Source organism: Sebastes umbrosus, chromosome 23 (assembly GCF_015220745.1).
Source record: "Sebastes umbrosus isolate fSebUmb1 chromosome 23, fSebUmb1.pri, whole genome shotgun sequence".
In the NCBI taxonomy this organism is placed as follows: domain Eukaryota; kingdom Metazoa; phylum Chordata; class Actinopteri; order Perciformes; family Sebastidae; genus Sebastes; species Sebastes umbrosus.
The window spans coordinates 13,789,158-13,804,996 of record NC_051291.1 but is presented as its reverse complement, the minus strand read 5'-3'; the positions used below and the strand labels follow the sequence as shown (position 1 = coordinate 13,804,996).

The following is a 15,839-nucleotide window of genomic DNA, read 5'->3' as shown; positions in this document are numbered from 1 at the left end:
TTTAAAAGATTCTCGGGAGTTTTCGAGAGGCGTCGAGTCGCGTTGGACGCCCGTGACCTGCATTTAGTAGACTAGCCCTCAACTTTATGCAAATGAGGAGCGGGCGTCGTGACGCTACGTTTCTCGAATCGCGACACCACGCTACCAGAATGCATTGCGCAGCTGCTTACATAGACAATGAATGGGGAGCGTGGAAAGCACTGAGCCTGTGGACACGTACCATTATCGTTCACTTAAAAGAGCCGGCTCTTTGAACCGACTCGTTCGTGACCGACACATCACTAGTCATCACAGCGCGCCTGTTAGGAAATGGCACGCAGCCTGAATCCCACATGTAAACATTTCACTTCTCCTGGCGAAATTTAACTAAAAATGGCACCGACGGATCAAAAAATGAAGAATAAGAAGTTCACCGCGAAAGATGGCAACTGGAAGAAACCACACAATAACTCACAGGGTGTCCAGAAGAAGAGGAAATGGGTCCCTGAACACAAAGTATACGAAGGCAGTGTTAAAGAAGGTAGGTGTTTATAAACATGATGCCAGACTGCACTGAGAAATCTCTCAATTTAAACTAGTATGTCTGTGTGACACACTTTTATCCTAGCTAAAATGTTTTTAAAGCTATTCTACAAAAGGTCTGGGTCTTGTAATAAATTCGGCATATAAAAGTCAACCCTCCTATTTAAATAAAAATGTAAACTTGATATGTCATGGCATCCTCACTTCTGTCTCCAGGTCAAGGGTTTGCTTTTAAGAGGAAGCACAATAGCTACTCTGTTAAAGTAGTAAATAACAGTAGTTATATTAATTGGTGGGAGTTTGGTTAAATCATCCAGCTGCATTTACATTGGTGCACAGCCTAACGTTACACATCTGTATAATTTTCTTTCTTGATTATCATGATACCAGACTTAACTGAGAAATCTCTCAATTTAAACTAGTATGTCTATGTGACACACTTTTATCCTAGCTAAAATGTATTTAAAGCTATTCTACAAAATGTCTGGATCTTATTATTGTTATTATTTACTTATTTATTTATTTATCTCACTTATTGTAAGTGTTGGTATTATTATTATTATTGATATTATTATCATGACCTCATCATTATCATCATCATCATCTTTATTATTATTCATATTATTAATATATTTGTGTATATACTGTATTATATATATATTTTACTCATTTATTTTCTTTTTGTTTTGTTTTTGTTCCCCCTATGCTCTACACATAAAAGGAAGGATGTCTGTATATATGTGTGTAGATATGTGTGCACGTGTACAGTATATGTGTTTAAGAGTAGATATATGTCATCTAGCCTCATTCAATGCCAAACACACACCCATTATCCACATCACACTTACACAAACACACACACATTCTTCAACCTGCTTTTATCCCCTTGTGTTGCTTTTTTTTTTGTACTTTATTTGTCTTTATATAATTTATTTTTGTCTTTTTATATATGTCCCTGCACATGTCTTCAATTGTTTTGTAATCACTTTATAATACAATAAAATAAAATAAAAAAATTAATTTCATTCTAAAAAAAAAAAAAAAAAGGTCTGGGTCTTGTAATAAATTCGGCATATAAAAGTCCACCAGTCAACCCTCTATTTAAATACAATTTCAACTTGAAATGTCATGGCATGCCTGTCTTTCTGTCTCCAGGTCAAGGGTTTGCTTTTAAGAGGAAGCAAAAAGTCCAACATGAGTACAACAAGCTGCTGCGGAAGGAGAGGAAGAAGAAGAACAATCCTGAGTCCAAAGCGCTGTACAAGGAGGAGTACCCAGAACACCTCAGGCATCTGTACGTGGCCGAGGCACAGAAACTGAGGGACGAGGCCTGGACCAATAGATTGAACAGGAGTATGCTGAGAATGAAAGGGCAGGAAGAGAAGAGAGGTGATAATGATGATGATGATGCTGCTACTGAAGCTGCTGCTGAAGCTGCAGATCCAGATCCAGAAGTTCCTGGTGGATCTGAGCCGACAGATTCTGGCACTGGGAATCCTGAACCAACAGCAGCCGCAGAGCAAGACAGGTGAGAAGAAACTTGCAGCTCTAAAACATAATTAAAGCCTGAATTTGTGAGATTTTTAACGATTTTATGTGATATTAGTGGTTGTATAAAAGAAATAGAGAAGTGAAATTACTACCTAAAACTATGATAAAGGTGATGCAGTTCCCATATTACCCTAAGTATTGCCTTTTGAAATTCAGATATGAAATTTAAAGGGGAACTGCACCGATTTTACACGTCAAAGTCTGTTTGCAGGTATAGGGGAGTACTACTGCATGTGTGAAAAAAAAGTCGTATAAATCCTTTTCGTGGCTCCAGAGGGAGCTGGGTAAATGTGATAAGTTGACTCAAGTGATGTCACTTGTCACAAGTTTGAAAATGAAAAGAAAATCTGGGGTTATAGAGTTAGAAAGCGTAACAGACCTCTGTAGCCCGCTCCTCATCTCTCCTTGAGGCTGGCTAACATTACTCGAGGCTACATTAGCTGCAACTAGCATAACACATCCGAATCAAAGAACATATTGCCAAGAAGTGAAAATCAATTGTTCGTTCCATTGCTACATCATCGCCCAGCAGCAAAGCTACGCTTCCGCCATTTTGCCAGTAAAACGTCAGCCTAAAAAGTGCTGTACAAAATTAAAATAAAATTATTTCTATTCTATTGTCATATTCTACTGAAATAGCCAGTGTTGAACAATAAAATATTGAAAATATAATAAGCGTTTTCAGTCCAAAATGGCCTCCGTTGTCAAAAAAACACCAGAGTTTCGTCTCTTTGCTTCTATACTCTTTGCCCGACTCTCCAACTGAATTGTCGTGTCGAGTTGCATTGTGGGTAATGTAGGAAGGAGAATGCATGGACGAAAAAAGGTTAATATCTGGTTCTGCTGCATCAATTTTGATCTTTTTTTCAACTGTCCATCATGAGTCTGAAAATGTCGTTCGAGGGTAATGCTAAATCAGTGGAGTACTCTTTTAAGTGGCTGGTGCAACATCTGATTAATTCATTTTTCTCAAATTATTTTGTGTTAGATGCTCATTATTGCTTTTTAAGAAAAAAAACAATGCCTTTTTATATCATCCACTGAGTTTTTAAAGGTGAGATGGAAATCTGTCAGTTTAATTGGAAATATGAACATTGCCTAAATTGGAGTTTCATTATTTGTTTTTTCTACTACTGTTCATTTTCAAGCAGATCGGGAAACACAGAGTAATACTGCCTTTTATAATATTCAGTGTATTCCGTTATATTCCAGTCTTCCAATGAGCAACCGCATGAAGAAAAAAATGCTGAAGAAGACGTCCTACCAGAAGACAAAAGAGGAATTTGAGACAGTCACAGAAAAACGGAAAAAGAAGAAAGAGGTGGAGTGATTCTCTTTATTGTTTATTGTTAAATTTCACTCGTGAAAATAATGAACAAAATACGTCCACAGATTTGGGTCTTGCAGTCTTGACTTTCCACTGACAGGTTGTCTTGTTCTTTTATTGTGTAATCCCAGGAGTTCCTGAAGGACCGCCAGCAGAGAGAAGAAGCCATCCAGAAGTACAAACAGAAAAAGCTGGAGACGTTTCAGATGCTGAGCAAAAAGACCAAGAAAGGACAGCCCAACCTGAACCTCCAAATGGACTATTTGCTTCAAAAGATCACCCAAGGAACTGGGAAATGACTCATATGACTCTTGTATTAATGATTACCTGAGGACAATCAGGATTGTGATTTTTCACACAACGAAAATACCGTTCATTTTCAGTATTTTGCCGACTGAAAAAAAATCTCTGGTTCATTTTAATCTCAAACCACAAGATGGCATTGTAAGACATGAAGAGATGAAAACATGCTCATGTAATTTTATAACAAATAAATGTTTAAGCTTCCTATAAAGGGCTGTTAATTTAGCCAACACATCCCAGTTGTAGCTAATTACCATTACACAAAATAATCATTCAATAACAGTAAACTAGTTTTTCTTTTAATAACCCTTAAAATTACTTTAAAATCTGTCATTTTCAGGTTCAACTTTGCCTAGCAGCCACTTTTAGTAATGACACCCCTGTAAATAACACATTCAAGATACTAGTCTTGAGTCTGCTGTTGCCAGGCGATATATATAAACATGCTGCATACAGGTAGCTGGCTTAAACAGAGTTCACGCTCTGCAACCCTCTCTCTCTCTCTCTGTAAGTGTTAGAGCAGCGCGTGGACGCAGGCTGAAAAAGCCCTCCGGCCGCTTCCTCATGACATCACATGGTTGCAGAATGACTTCTCTAGCATTCATCTGTGAGGCAAGACTTCCTAAACACAGAGCGCGCTCACTGCTCTGTTGACACTGAGGCTTCAGTTTCTTGTGCTTATCATTTGAAGAATAAATAAAAAAAAAAAGGTAAGACCTTTCCTTTTTGTTTCTGGTTTATTTAAAGACGCCTTTGTAGTCCACTGCAGTATATTAAAGCTGGTTAAAGTAAGAAAGTTGGGAGCAGAAAGTGTAGTGTTTGTTGTAAAGAAAGGCCCAAAGCTTTTCATATCCTTCATGCTTCATATTTAGAAACAGTGTTTTGATAGTAATATTATACTGTAGAGCGTAACATACTTGAGGCCTGTTCATGAAGGGAATGTATTTGTGTTCCAAAAAGTCCTTTCATGACACTAAGCAGTGTCTAATTTACAGTTTTTTAACATTATGTTTCATTTGCTGCAAAGCTGCAACCCAATATCCTAGCCTACTAACAAATAAAACACTTCTTTTTAGCTTAGTTGACATATCTTCACTTCAAAATCTCGTATCTGTCTCTCCTATTTCTAGCTCTTAGCAGCGCAAAAGAGATGGTACTTCAAAACCTTGTCTGAGTGAGTCATGAAGTTGTGGTGACAAAACTAGAAACACTTCTGTTAAGGGGGGGGGATGCATCGCAGCTCTGAATTCAGCTGCCTCTTGGTAACGGCTCCCGCAGTCTTGCAGGCATTATGCTGTCATGTGTTCTGTATGGCGGGGTATTAAGATAATCCTCAACACAATGTTTACATACCTTGTTCACTGGCTTATTAGAAAGGGGAAGTACTGTATAGTTGTAACAAAGTGTGGCACTGTTGCATTAATGTTCTTGTGTAACCAGACTAGCTTTCTCAAAATGTCACTTTTAGTAAGCTGCTGTGCTATTTCTCTCTCCGTCTCACAGGAACCTCGAGTATCTTCATGAACCACAAAACTTATCAGTGATCTGATGCTACTTCCCGTCTCTGTCGTCATGGCGACTGTAAGAGCCCCAGAGCGCTGGATGCAGGGCCAGTGAGGAGGCCCTGATGTCTGATTCCACTCCTGACTGCGACTGAAATACTACTCACACACCGTGCTGCTTCTTTTAAAAAAAAAAAAAAAAAGAGTCCCAGACATGGAGGAGGACGGCAGGGTGAACGGCTTCGGACTGACCCCAGGGAGGAGGCGCTCAGACTGGGGTCGAATCGCCCTGCTGGACAAGACCAAGGAGTTCTTCCAGACCTGCGATGTGGAGGGCAAAGGCTTCATCACCCGCACCGATATGAGGGTTAGAGAAGCTGTGTGTGTGTGTTGTTAAAGTGTGTGTGTTAGGTTGAAGTTGGATGGAGCGACTCAAGTTAAGTCTGCATACTATTGGAGATACTGATGGCATGATTTTAGAGCTCCAATTTAGGATTATTGTCTTAAAGATGCTGAATACAATCAATTAATCAATGACTTGTTTGGTCTTTTTAAAGGAACAGTGTGTAACATTTAGGGGGATCTATTGGCAGGAATGGAATATAACATTAATAAGTGTGTTTTCTTTAGTGTTTAATCACCTGGAAATAAGACTCGTTGTGTTTTTGTCCGCTATGTTTTCTAATTTGGACAAACCAAATACTGGCTTTAGAGAGTGCCATTCACAATTTTCACGTTTTTGCGTCAGCTTCAGTTGGTTGCAATGTGCAACCTCACCACTAGATGCTGCTAAATCCCACACACTGCACCTTTAAAGGGTAGGGAATTGAAATTATGCACATTTTAGAGGCTGAACTCAGCAAATTTGGGGGCATTTTTTTCTGATAAATTATCAAAATTTTTGCCATTGAATTTTCTGCCGACTAATTCATTATTGGACTAATTCTTTAATCATCTCAACATGATTTTATATATTTCCTTTTAAGCACAAATATCTTCTTTAGAAAGGGTTTTTCTTGTCACACTTCTTCATTATTTAAAGTCTCTTTTTCTTTATTTTAAAATGTATTGCTGCTCTGCGAGTGCATTAAGCCTCCACTAAGAGGAACAATAGGTCGAGGTGCCACGTGTTTCCCTGTGGTATAATTTAATGACAGTGAATGGCAAGCGGGCAACACTTTAATGTCATGGTGGCCGTTTTCGCTTGATTCTGAGAATTTTCTTTTTTTTCACGTTATATCACCGTTGTTAAAGGAGCCCTTCACCCACTCAGCGCTCTCAAACAGCCGGTGAAGTGGCAGAGTAGCACCATTGATGGAAATGTTTATGAGTATAGGTTCACCTCACTCTCACACACACACACATACACACACACACGCATCATTTTACTGGCAGGAACAATACACACAAGCCTCTTCAAAGCGCTAACAATGTCCAAGCTGTGTTGTCAGTTAATTAGGACAGGGCCCTTGTGAGCATCATGCCTTTTGTTGCTGTTGTTTGTGCTCAGGGTTTCCAAGAAAAGCTTTGTTCAGCTACACATAATAAAACAGCCACTTTGTGCCAGTGTTTATTCTGCGCTCTGTGTGCTTCAGTTATAATAATACAGAGCCAGATATGGCACATTTAAAGCTCTGAATTTTTTTGGTGACATTTATTCATTTACTAGTTCTAGTGTCATAAATTTCATGATGTTTTGTATTGCTGATAATTCCCCGTTCAGCTCAGAACGACAGCATTTTAAATGTCCTGTGTGTTTATGTTTTCCTGGCAGAGGCTCCACAGACAGCTGCCTCTGTCTGCAGAGGAGCTGGAGGATGTGTTTGACTCTCTGGATAAAGACTGTGCTGGTTACCTCACGCTGGAGGTATTCTCCTCTGGATTCAGTAGGTGTCCTCCCATCAGAGGCCTTTATACAGCTTACCTTCTTCTAAAAATGTAAAGAGGACCTATTATGCTTTTTCCTTTTCCTTTAGCATGGTATATAGTTTCTTTGTGCATGTGAAAAGTCTGCAAAGTTACAAAGCCCAAAGTTCAGGCCAAAGAGAGTTACTCTCCCCACCAGAAACACTGCTCCTGAACTGCTTGAAACGCCTTGCTTGAAGTCCCGCCTTTTCTTCCGTAACGTGGTGATGTCACCAAGTAACACATTTGCATAATACCTGCCTAGCAGCCAGTTTGGCACGCCCTCAAACAAAGCTAGTTAGAGCGGAGCTGGAGCGGAGTCCGAAGAGTTTGATTTGGTTGACCAATCACAACAGAGTGGGCTTTTCACGAAGGCAGGAGCTCAAACAGAGCGTTTAAGACAGAAGCGGAAAAGAGGCGCTGCAGCACAGCCGGTATGAGAAAAGTGAAGCATTTTTTGACCACTAAAGCATGTAAACATGTCTTAGTAGAAACCCAAAATACAAGTATGCACTTGAAAATAAGCATAATAGGTCCTCTTTAAATGATAATCAAATATGGCGTCAAGTAGAAAGTAATTCAGATAGTCGCTTTCATGGAGAAACCACCCATTAATGCGTGCTGCCACCCGGTGTGGGTGTAATCAGGTCAGTTCCTGCATGGCCGGAGGATCTCTGTGGCCGATGACCAAAATCAGTCCCCCGGCCCCGTCTTTAGGGCCAAGGAAGCTCTTTATCAGAGCCAATGGGAAGCCAAGCTGTCAGGAGGTGAAGACGAGGAGGAGGGGCACTTCTGTATGCTGCTGGAAAGCCTGGGAGCCAGTAATGTGTTTGAGGAGTGAGTGTAATCACTGCAAATCCTAATATGTGTGTATATATATTTTGCACATGAAAACATGCTGTGTGACTACTATAATCCATACATTACGTGACACGAAAACCCCTCTCTGTGTCTTCTCCATTCCCCTCTCTCCAGTCCAGGCGAGGTGCGCAGTCTCTGGGCCCAGCTCAGGCGAGATGAGCCTCACCTCCTGTCCAATTTCGAGGAGTTCCTGGCCAGGGTCACCCACCAGATCAAAGACGCCCACCAGGAGAAGAAGGAGATGGAGAGCGCCCTCGAGAGGTAGAAAGACAGGACCAGACCATTCATTATTCCCAGGGCATCAAATACATCATGTCCTGCTTTAAAAGTTGAGCAAATCAGATACTCACTAAAATATTCACGTGGGAAATTCCTGAAAGCATGGGGCCACTTTTTTAAATACATTCCAGACCCTGTAAATACTTGATTATTAAGTGCAGCTTGACTACATCATACACTAGTCACTCATTCATTGCAAGTCCTTGGCGTGACAGTTAGCTTTCAGCAGTGACCGGGGAGAGATATATTGTAGATATACACAGATTATATACATCTATATATTATCTTGACTTATTTATACTGTACGTTGGCATTGGTGCCAGCTGCTATTAATGTATACTCATACCTGTCATTCCTATTTGATTACAAAACAGTGCTGCACTTTTGCTATATCCTGCAAAACGTCAATAAAAAGATAATTTAATGTGACTCCAAGGGGCGTGACAAAGCGGCAAAGCGTGACGAGTTGGAATGAGAGCGTGTTGACAGGACACACATGCACTCATGACTAAAAAAAAAAGAGAGAATATTCCTTTCAACTGTGGTGTTTTTACTCTTTTTCTTGCGAAGTGTGAAAGATGGAATGAAAAAATCAGAGGACAAGAGAAAGGAAGGGAATGAATAGGGAAGGGAAACATGAACATATGGTATGCAGGAAGGAGAATCAAATGGAAACACAGTGTTTTATTTACTGCTGCAACAGTAAGTATGGATCCAGGGTTAAAAAAGGGCACATTTCTCAGTTGGTTCCCACACTTAAAAGTGTTTAAGTACTGTACTTTATGTACCATGTAAAGCAAATGTTCTCTGTTGTTAGTCAACTAAAGAATCTGTGACATAACAGTGTGTTTATATTACTAACACATGCTGGACCCGCCGCCTGAGAGTGTTTGCATGGATTTACCTGTAATTCTCTATAGAACAACCCCTTTATCCGTGTCAAATGACCACTAATCTGGAGGCACGCTCTGAAGTCCGACCATTTCTGTTGTGGAAATCCAGTCATACTATGCCTGTGAAGACATGAAAAAGCAATAAGAAGCTTTAATTGGTCAATATATTTCATTGGATTCCCTATCAGCATATTTGAAGGTAACGTCAAATTGCAGGTGTGGGTACAGAAAATATCAGTGTGATTTAAGCTGTTTGTAAAACCATGCGTATGGTAGTTTTCCCATGGCACTGCATGGTACTGCGTAGCAGCTTTACTAATTGGCTGTTTGGGTCTTAACAATTGTCAGAGGGAATGTAAATACCACTCAGTATTCTTTTGAAAATTAAGCTGTGTGTCTGCAGGTATGTGTGTGCTCAAGTATTTTCCTTGACCTAGACAACAGTGCTGCTCTGTTCCTAGATATTATATTGTGTCTTAATAACCCTAAAGTCTCCGCTGTCCCTCTGTGCAGGAAGGCTGCGACACATGACAGTGAGATCCGTTATTTATACGAAGAGATGGAGGCGCAGATCAAAAACGAGAAAGACCGGCTGATACTAAAGGTAAAAAAAAATAACAATTTAACAGCACAAAATGTCATTTTTGGCAAGATGTTTAAAGTCCTCCTCTGCTTGAAAATGTGTTTTGTCTATTTTTTCTTCACTGGGATGTTTGGCCTTCACTGTGCAGAATTTGTATTAGTCTAGAGGGGATCTTAATCATGTCCCTATTTGACCTTTTAACCTTTTTCTTCTTCTGGCCATGCAGGACTCTGAGCGTCTTCAGGTGCGCAGCCAAGACATGGAGCACCAGCTGTCTGCTAAGGAGAAAGAGCTGGACCATCTTTTCCAGAAGCAGAAAAGGGTGAGTGCATAATATTCACAACACGTCTCATGACTCAAGTTAAATTATAACAACATCCCTTCGTGTTAGATATTAAACATTCCTTTGAAATTAATGCCACTATATTTAAAGGGATAGTTTGGGTGTTTTGAAGTGGGGTTGTATGAGGTACTTATCCATAGTCAGTGTATTACCTACAGTAGATGACGGTCGGCACGCCCCACTTCAAAACACCCAAACTATCCCTTTAAGAAATGGCTTGATGGAACTCCTGCACGACAAAAGACTCGATAAAATAACACAAGATTAATACTATTCTTGCACTTAGGTCAATTTAAACTGCTAAAACATTTGACAAAGGCATAATACACTAAAATGTTAGTCATTCAGGATGTGTGTTATTATGGTAAAGTGTGTTTGATGGTATTAATCCTTCCCTCTCGTTAACAAGTACTGTAGGGAGGAGTTTAACAGCAGCGATACAGTTCCCTTTTCTACTGTAGAAGCACACTCAGCCAGCATTAGAGCATTTTCAGTCCTGTGAATATTCCCCTCTCCCTCCCCCCTCCAGTTAGAGCTCCAGTGCACCGAGCTGGACAGCGAGAAGCAGGAAAGCCACGTGGAGAACGTCAAGCTGAAGATGACCAACGACGAGCTGACCCGAGCGCTGGAGAGCACCAGCCAGGACCTGGGGCTGGCCCAGGAGCAGCTGGCCATGCTGCAGGAGCAGGCTGCCCGTCTGCAACAGGAGAAAGAGATGTGGGTATAACACGCCTATTATGCACATGTTTGAGTGTTGTTTGTATTAACAATCATTTCTAAGAGTCATTCTGTGTTGTTTCAGGGAAATGTACAGAGTAACTGAGGGACTGCAGAGAGAGAAGCAGAGTCTCATGAAGCAGCTTGACCTCCTCAGGTATGACGTCTCATGAGATCACTTCAAATCTGGGTTGTAGTTTAATCCTTTTGGATTCTGGTTAAGTCCTAATTGGCAAAACCTCACAAATTCTGGTTGCTAAGTAAGTTCAAGGATTTGGAAAAAAAAGATCTCATTAATTTCTCTTTTCAATCTTCCCAGAGAGATGAACAAACATTTAAAGGATGAGCGAGACATATGCTGCGGCGTAGTGAGTATTCATTCATCTTTTTGAGTTGCTGCATCTATCATGCCATCACCTGATTGATAAAATACCTTTTGTAACACAAACATACATCCCCCCTTTTGTTTAAATAAGCCTCGGACCTCACTCAGGAAGAAGCAGAAGCAGAGATCGGGCCTCGCCAATATATTCGACGACACCAGCCAGCCAGCGAAGAGGTGATTCATTTATCTTCCAAAATACTCTTTAACGCAAAGTGTTTCCTGAGGATTTCTGCCTCAGTTTGATGTGAAAATCATGTATGAAAGGAGGAAAAACAGAGGATATCTGATTCTATAATCAACTGAATTGAGGTTTTTTGTTTAAAATTAGAAACATTTGAGTCCAGATTTCCATCTGAATTGACCCAGTATATCCTCTGTTTCTCCTGTTTTTTTAAAGAGCCCCACTGCTGGTGGACGGGTCCTACCAGTCTCTGGAGGCTTTGCCTATAGAGCACCTTCATATCGTGTTTGTTGCTTCCTCCTCCTGTAGTGAGGATGACACCACCACTGCCACCATGCCCTCCTCCTCCACCACCACCGCCACCACTACCTCCATCGTTAGCGCCCCCGCATGTCAACAACGCCCCGCAGCAAAGAAAAACTCTGGCTTAGCCAACGGTTACGTCAACCCCGCTGCATCCAAAGTGCACGACGTGAAGGCAAAAGCCAAAAAGTCACCTGGCAAGATAGCCGCCGCTAAGAGGGTGACGGGGAGAGACAGAGAGAGAGCGAAAAAAGTGGACATTAAGAAGAAGACAGGTGGGGTGGAGGAGGACGGCTTGGACGCCCCTCCGGACGGGTGGCCTCTTCGCAGAGTCATCTCCATCGAGGAGGACCACCTGCCCCACCTGCTCCTCGGAGGGCCTCAGCCTTTACTGCACCAGCTCAGCGAGGAGGACGACGAGGGGGACAATGAGGAGGAAGAGGAAGCGCAGAGTGACTCTGAAACAAGTGTTGTCATGGCAGCAGACCTCACCGCCACCCCATCCTCTAGTCACGTCCCTGTGTTGGCGGAAGCGCCTCCGGGAAGGAGATCCCGCTATAAAAAGACGCCCTTGTCTCCAAGAGGACAGCCTGTCGGGAAGGAGACCCAGCAGGTATGCCCACAGCTCCAAATACTGTATGTTATTACCTGAACCAGATGAAAATGAAAGATGCTATTGATAACATTGATAACATTCGGCCACTAGATGTCGCATTCTCCCTCCCCCGTTCATTGCATTTACTTCACAACAAGTCGTTGCCATCAATCTCAGCCATTTATCTGGGGTTTTTTTTTTCAGGAACAGCCTTTCTAAAGGCTCTGTGGATGTATTATTATTATTTTTTTAAACATTCATCTAAATAAAAATGTTATCAACAAGACCTTTAATTTCTTTTTCTGTCTCTCTGTGTTTTTCTCTGTGTGTTCAGAAGACAAAAGAAAGAGCCCTGTTTGCCCCGGACCGTCTGTTCAAAGTGGTCCTGGTTGGAAACTCCAGTGTAGGCAAGACCTCCCTGCTCCGCTCCTTCTGCGAGGGCCGTTTCCACCCCTCCACAACTGCTACTGTGGGTGAGAAGAGAAACGTTGTACTGATATTGTGTTGTATGTGTGTGTGTGTGTGTGTTTGCGGATGCTTTAACACAGAAGATCGGAGGGTGACTTAGCATCACATGAAAGGGCTTGTGAAGTCACACTGCCTGTCTAAGAGCCCTGGCACACATTGTACTGCAGATTATGTCACTTATGATGAATTTTTCTCCTTGCTTTCATCTTTCCCCAATCCTCACTCGAGCCTTGTTATCTCCACTTTGCCCCCCCCCCACCCTTCTCCTCTGGAATGAGGCACAGTTAGTATCACGTCTCTCCAGACCCCCTAGTGGCTGTTTTTGTCTTTGTTGCTTTGTCAAAAAAAACAATGAATATAATCAACTTTAAAATAAATATGATAATTATTACTATCTTCTACTAAGAAATGAATAATTATCCTGGTTATATTATATTGATATTTGTTGTGTGTTGATCAGGTATTGACTTCAGTGTGAAGACTCTAACCCTGGATAATATGCAGATAGCCATGCAGCTTTGGGACACGGCAGGTCAAGAGAGGTGAGTTTCTATTTATTTTTTAGACACAAAACAAGTGAAGCCATCGGATATTTTTTACTTAAAACATAACTTGGATGTGCAAGTTTACTGGGAAAATAAAGATAAACTCAATATATCATTAATAGGTGTAGCATTGAAATCATGAATAAAATAATATTGTGTTTTTTTTATAATAGTTTTATTTTTTTTTATTATATTATATATAGTATTTATTATTGCAGTAAGTATTTTTGTAATCCCGGGTTAAACTTAAGTATACTCTAATTTACTTTCAGTATACTTAAATATCAATAAGTACATTTGAAGCACATTATTTTGGTGCTAAATTTAAGTGCTTGAAAAATATATTGTTATTTCAAATGTTTTTATTTTCAAAGATAACAAAATATGGTATTACCATGCTTCTTTTTTATATAAACAAACATAATGCCAAAAGACACAGGAAGAACACTCTTAAAAATAAATAAATAAATAAATAGCAACAAAAAATAAAAATTAATAAATAATAAATAAATAACAAAATTAAAACAATGAAGAAATAATAATTAAAAAATAAAGAAAAACAATAATTATAATAATCAATTAATGAGTTAATTCAAAACAGTAATAATAATAATACTATTACTTGTTTGTGCTTAAAAAATATATTAAAAGTGTGCTTCACTGTACTACTTTAAAAAGTATTATTCCTCTTGTAGTACTTCAACGTACTAAATTTTAAATAAGTACACTAATAAGCAATACTACTTTAAGTGTATGCTAGTGTATTTTTCCTACAGTAATTACACAACAAAACAACACATACTAGTGTAGAATTTGTATATTATTTAAAAGTATGATTTGTTGAAATATATATATATACACAATTAACATGGATTTCTTTGTAATATTATGAAGTATGCTGAATGGATTGACTGAAGGAAGTCACTTTTGTTACACTCTTGAAAATATCTTTGCAAGACAATATTAAAGTAGTAGTTGTTGCAGTAGGTGCAGATATATAATACTTGTAGTTGTGTATGGTAGGTCAATGTGGTGACAGTCAAACTCTGTCACTGACGCAGGTACCGCAGCATAACCAAGCAGTTCTTTCGCAAGGCGGACGGCGTGGTGGTGATGTACGACGTCACGGTGGAGGAGAGCTTCAGGGCCGTGCAACCCTGGCTCACCAACGTCCAGGTCTGACCTTTGACCCGATGAAGCAAACACTGATTTTATTTCACTTGATGCTTTTCAGTATTTACAGCTTTATATCATTTGTAGTCTTCCCAAAATGTTGCGCTATTACTTTTGAGTCTTTAAAGTTATTTTTTGTGTTATAGATTCTCAAAATGTCTCCCGTGAAAAGGGCTATACTAAATTATTGGACTACTCTTTTTCAGGAAGCAGCAGGAGAAGGGATTCCCATCCTCCTTTTGGGCAACAAAATGGACATGGATGGAGACAGGGAGGTGTCATTCAAAGAGGCTGAGCGACTGGCTTATGTGAGTTTCATTCAAAGCTTGAGTGAATCATTTCATTTTACGTGCTCATTCAAAATCATAATTCTGTTTTGATCCCTGTGCAGGAAAACAAGGTGATGTTCTTTGAGGTCAGCGCCTACACCGCCAAGAATGTGACAGAGTCCCTCACACACCTGGCGAGGTAAGATCAATGCTGTTGAGGAACAAACCATACAGACACACTGCACAACCAGCCGTCATATGCATGATAAAATGACTGATGGCCTTTTGTACTTGCAAACCTTTTGTCAGGAAATTGATGTGTGTGCCATTGGCTCATGCAGTGTGTGTGTGTCTCTGTCTTCACTCAGAGTGCTAATGGAGCAGGAGGACAGGGTGAGAGACACCACAGTCATTCTGAGTGCTCAGCCCGTAAAGAAGAAAGCCTGCTGCAAGTGAAGTGTAAACTCAATTTACTGAGTTCTACATCACTTTTTGCAGCGTTCTAAGACGTGTGTCTTTTAACAAGCTGTCTTCATTTTGGCTCAGAGATGCACGACACGTTGGAAGTGGACACGAAAGACTGTGTAGCCCGTACGAAAAAATGAAACCTACTGTCAAGTTTAAATGATGAGGCTCAGAGGAAGAGCTTGTCTAAAGTAAAGCATAAGGTGCTGCACCGTTTCCTGTATATAATGCTGTGTTGCCAAATCACAGTAGTGCTGTCTATAAGATTTAAAATAGAAACTGTATTATAATTACTTTTAATAACGACCTCCACCCGAGAGAGAAAAATAATGAATATAGTGTAGCTTTTTCATAAATGAATGCTAGCTTACAAGTCTTAGAGGGGTAGTCTGGGTGTTTTGAAGTGAGGTTGTACGAGGTACTTATCCATAGTCAGTGTATTACCTACAGTACATGATGGTCGGCACGTCACCAGCTTGGAGAAGCAGACTGGAGTTACCGCACGGAAGCAAAGCAGTGTACTGCTGTGGACGGGGCCGGCAGCAAAACATATTTTAGACACCTAAAAGAAAGTTTGTGTACGCTATATTTAGAATATTTTCACAGCTTTACCTTGCCGTCAGACCGCTATACAGTCTGCGTTTCCGACGGGGAACTGAAGCGATTATG

The 15,839-nt window shown here is 40.4% G+C and overlaps 2 protein-coding genes across 7 annotated transcripts; both read left to right on the top strand.

Annotated features, from left to right (window-relative positions):
- Window positions 1–262: 262 nt before the first annotated feature.
- Window positions 263–3,910, top strand: ccdc59 (coiled-coil domain containing 59). The gene is made up of 4 exons (XM_037760870.1): window positions 263–520; window positions 1,678–2,050; window positions 3,286–3,394; window positions 3,532–3,910. Exons 1-4 carry the CDS (start codon window positions 373–375, stop codon window positions 3,697–3,699), a joined length of 798 nt encoding a protein of 265 aa, XP_037616798.1. The 5' UTR covers window positions 263–372; the 3' UTR covers window positions 3,700–3,910.
- Window positions 3,911–4,032: 122 nt separating this feature from the next.
- Window positions 4,033–15,667, top strand: cracr2ab (calcium release activated channel regulator 2Ab). Of its 6 annotated transcripts, none has more exons than XM_037760863.1 (18): window positions 4,033–4,413; window positions 5,207–5,572; window positions 6,980–7,091; window positions 7,758–7,947; window positions 8,086–8,232; window positions 9,657–9,747; window positions 9,953–10,048; window positions 10,599–10,786; window positions 10,872–10,943; window positions 11,106–11,154; window positions 11,263–11,345; window positions 11,569–12,268; window positions 12,585–12,723; window positions 13,179–13,260; window positions 14,325–14,439; window positions 14,643–14,744; window positions 14,828–14,904; window positions 15,074–15,161. In XM_037760863.1, the coding sequence occupies exons 2-18, from the start codon at window positions 5,420–5,422 to the stop codon at window positions 15,159–15,161; spliced, it is 2,484 nt and encodes an 827-aa protein (XP_037616791.1). In that variant the 5' UTR covers window positions 4,033–4,413; window positions 5,207–5,419. The 6 variants fall into 6 exon arrangements, 5 of the variants coding, with proteins under 5 accessions (XP_037616791.1, XP_037616792.1, XP_037616790.1 ...); XM_037760864.1 differs by having other exon boundaries at window positions 4,033–4,965; XM_037760862.1 differs by having other exon boundaries at window positions 4,033–5,572; window positions 15,074–15,667.
- The last annotated feature ends 172 nt before the right edge of the window (window positions 15,668–15,839 follow it).